The sequence below is a fragment of the Triticum aestivum genome, chromosome 7D, assembly GCF_018294505.1.
Source record: "Triticum aestivum cultivar Chinese Spring chromosome 7D, IWGSC CS RefSeq v2.1, whole genome shotgun sequence".
NCBI lineage: Eukaryota > Viridiplantae > Streptophyta > Magnoliopsida > Poales > Poaceae > Triticum > Triticum aestivum.
In genome coordinates, this window is record NC_057814.1 from 89,700,857 (window position 1) to 89,704,423 (window position 3,567).

The following is a 3,567-nucleotide window of genomic DNA, read 5'->3' on the forward strand; positions in this document are numbered from 1 at the left end:
TAAAGATCTCGTCGAGACGGATTTAGTGGTGAAAACGAATTTTTAATTTAATTTTTTAATTAGAAGATAAAACATTTTTAAGCCGAATACCAAAAAGATTCTTGCTGATGCCATCTGTTCATACGTGGCAAAATAAGTGGTTATAGAGGCGTGTGGGGGATGTGCAAGATGCACACGTGTGGGCGTTAATTTTTTCGAATCCAATAAGATTTCAAATCACCCCGTGGAGTCATCGTCACCGAAGAGTCGGGGGGGCGACCGGGCGATCGGCAATGCCATGCCTGGACCGTATCTCTGGCACGAATCTAGTTTTGAGATTTTTTCTCGTTCGCACAGACGACGACGAACAATCTCGGCCTCGGTACTACTCCTAGCCGCACGCGGCAGGACCCGCTCAGACTACATGCCCGTCCACATATAGCCATTTCCCCATCCATGTGAGCCACTCCCCGTTAATACTCCCTCCGTTCCTAAATGTAAGTCTTTGGAGAGTTTTCACTATGGACCACGTACGGAGCAAAATGAGTGAATCTACACTCTAAATACATCTATATACATCCGTATGTGTTTTATAGTGGAATCTCTACAAAGATTTATATTTAGAAACGGAGGGAGTAGAATGCATGCCTTGCCGCTGGCTTCAATTGCTTGTCGCCTCGCATGCACTTACGGTTTCAATTCTCCGATGCATGCAAAGTTGAAAATCCGTAATTAACTCTTGATTGTTAAATGCGAACGAATCGGCGAGGGTTTTTAATTTCGAAAAAAAAATTCGGAGCCCATCGAAATATGTGAAATTTTGGAAATTTTGCATATTTCAGAAATTATCATGGATTTCCGATTTCAAATAGCTTAATTGTATTGAATTCTAAAATAATTTAAATTCATTTAAAAATCTGTTTGAATCTGCATCGAAATTTGGTGTTGATAATATTTTGGACTCCACTAAAATATGCGAAATTTCGGAAATTTCAAATTTCGTTGAAATTTTTAACCCAGCCGCAGGAGTAGAGAATAAACGAAAAATAGTGCTACCAGAATCCTTCGGTCCGGAGGTAGCTGGCTCGTGACTTGACTCTTCGGTCCACGCGGCTGGACTTTCAGTGCGTTCAGACGGACGTCTTCTGTCATCTAGATAGAACTAGACACTGCAGCGCTGCAGGCTGCTCGCGATACTCGAGAGCAAACGTTCACGAGTGCATCTTTCCCTGCAGTAAATTTCTGCCTATAACGACATAGTGAAGTATCCATCGTCTTTACACAAACCCATCCGCGGGGAAAAGCTCCTTGGAATGGAAAGCAAAACTAAAGCCATTGGAGTGGTCTATGGAGGTAGCTTCAGCAGCTTTAACTGTACGCACACGCGGTCACTGAAGCTCAGTCCGTGGTCTACCAACTTTGCTGTACAACAAACAGGAGATGGAAAACACGAGAGAGACGAGGAGCTTCGCCTTCTTCTTTCTCCTCCTCGTCCTCTTCATCCTCGTCCTCCGACCCAGACTACAAGGTCACCACCTCCGACCCCGAGGATGATGCCGCCGGCGTCGAGCTCCCGTCGTCGGACGAGGAACCCCTCTCCGTCTTGCGCACGCAGGGCCACGTGGACGCGGTGTGCAGGAAGTACGTCATCTCCGAGGACCAGTACACCGCCCTCCCCGCCGGCGACCTGCGCGCGAGCTCGTCCCCGCCGCGTGGCGCCGTCTGCGTGTACGCGCACGCGCTGGAGGCCGGGATGCGCGTCCCCCTGCACCACTTCTTCGTCGACGCGCTCAACCACTTCGGCCTCGCGCCCACGCAGCTCGCGCCCAACGGGTGGCGCATCGTGGCGGGATTCATTGTGCTCTGCCACTCCGCCGCCGTGCCGCCGTCCCTCGCGGTGTTCCGGCGGTTCTTCGTGCTGTCCGCCCTCCCGCACAAGCACAAAAAGGGCTGGTACTACTTCCAACCCAGGTCGAAGGGCAGATCGGGCTTGCGGTTCACGGGGTTGCCGGAGTCCATCAAGGGCTGGAAGCGCGGGTTCTTCTTCCTCTGTTCGCCCACCGGCTGGCCTTGTCCTGTGGAGTGGGGCAGGCCGTCCAAGAGCTCTCTCGTGGACCCCGTGCTCTCCACCGAAGATGAGGAATCGGCGGCGAAGTTGTTATCTGCTCTGGGAGCCTGCTCCATTGATCTTAGGGAGTATCTTTGCCGCAGAAATCTTGCTGACGCCGGGATAACTCCCTCACCGGTACGGGCGCCGTCATCACCGCAGCTCCCGGTACCGGAGCCGTCGTCACCGCAGCCGCCGCCTTCTTGTACTTGTACTGCCATCGAGTCTAAAGGGATGGATCCCGCAGTGTACGGCATGATGAAATCCATGCTAGCATCGAAGGCGGCGGTGGCACGAACATCGGCGTCGGCGAACAAGGTGAAAATTGAGCCGGGCAGTGATGCGACGAGATCATCGCCGGTGCATGGGAAGAAGAGGAATCTGGCCGAAGCATACGGCAGCGACGACCCACCATCTGTGCCGCCAAACACTCCGCCTACCGCCGATGACAGCTCGGCGCCCACCGGAATTTGTTCCCCGCCCGAGGCCTTCTCCCGGAGCAGCCGGAAGACGCAGCATATTCCCAGCGGACACGACGGCGACAGCACCGACTGGGTGGCCGCGCGGGAGAGGCTGCGGGGCGCCGTCCCGCCGCAGCAGGAGCGCGTGCTTGCGGCGACCGAGCCCTCCGACATCGTCGCGTCCACCTACGTCGCTGTTCTTCAGGTATGCTAGTACGTACTCCATTCATCGTAGGTTGCTTGTCCGCGGTCGGATCAATCTCAACGACGCATGCGTGCAGGCTGCAAACTCCGCGTCCTTCTCCTTGGCCTACGCGCTGGAGCTGGAGCAGCGGCTGGACGCGCGGGACGCGGAGGTCGCCGCACTGCGGACGCAGCTGGAGAAGTCGGAGGCCCAGCTCGCCGGGGCGGAGGCGGAGGGGGAGATGATGAAGGCCGAGCTCGCCGTGCGGCGGCGCGCACAGGACGCGCTGGATGGCTACGAGAGGTGGCGGGGCACGAACGCGGGGCGGACGACCTGAAACGCGGTGGCTTTTTCTCTCTACGCGGGGCTGATAATTACCTTGAAGATTGATCTTTTGGAATACTACTCCTGAAGCCTCGTTGATGATCTTTTGCACACGACTTTTCTGGGTTTCAGACCAACATTTTGGAGCCAAATTCACTGTTCTGAACTTTATGCAAAAGCTTAGCACGATTTGACCCTATTTGTAAAAAAAGTTTGGATCTGACCGTTTTTACGGAATCAATAACTGCCGAACGTGCCAGATTTTTTATGTCTCATCCGAACGCCCTTCTAGCCGTTGATTTCGAGCATGGATCTTAAAGCGGTGGAGAGAGCCACGTCATCTGGAGAGACTCGTTCGGTTTAACAGGGGCTCGACCCGAACGACACATACTCACTTATCCGTTCTTCTCTCCCCACTCGCTAATCTCTTCCATCTCACATATGGAACGGGATCCTCTAACATCACGAAGGGATGTCAGGAAAGCTACAGTATCCTGACATCCCTTCTTCAC

At 53.7% G+C, this 3,567-nt stretch overlaps 1 protein-coding gene across 1 annotated transcript; it reads left to right on the top strand.

Moving 5' to 3' along the window:
• The first annotated feature begins 1,248 nt into the window (after positions 1-1,248).
• On the top strand, positions 1,249-3,330 carry LOC123169164 (uncharacterized). Its single transcript, XM_044587016.1, has 2 exons — positions 1,249-2,752; positions 2,829-3,330. The coding sequence occupies exons 1-2, from the start codon at positions 1,733-1,735 to the stop codon at positions 3,066-3,068; spliced, it is 1,260 nt and encodes a 419-aa protein (XP_044442951.1). The 5' UTR covers positions 1,249-1,732; the 3' UTR covers positions 3,069-3,330.
• The last annotated feature ends 237 nt before the right edge of the window (positions 3,331-3,567 follow it).

Excerpts from the sequence above, each read along its gene's own strand:
- LOC123169164 (XM_044587016.1), top strand. The coding sequence starts at position 1,733 with ATGCGCGTCCCCCTGCACCACTTCTTCGTCGACGCGCTCAACCACTTC. Across the intron at positions 2,753-2,828 it reads CCTACGTCGCTGTTCTTCAG|GCTGCAAACTCCGCGTCCTT; the intron begins GTATGCTAGTAC and ends GCATGCGTGCAG.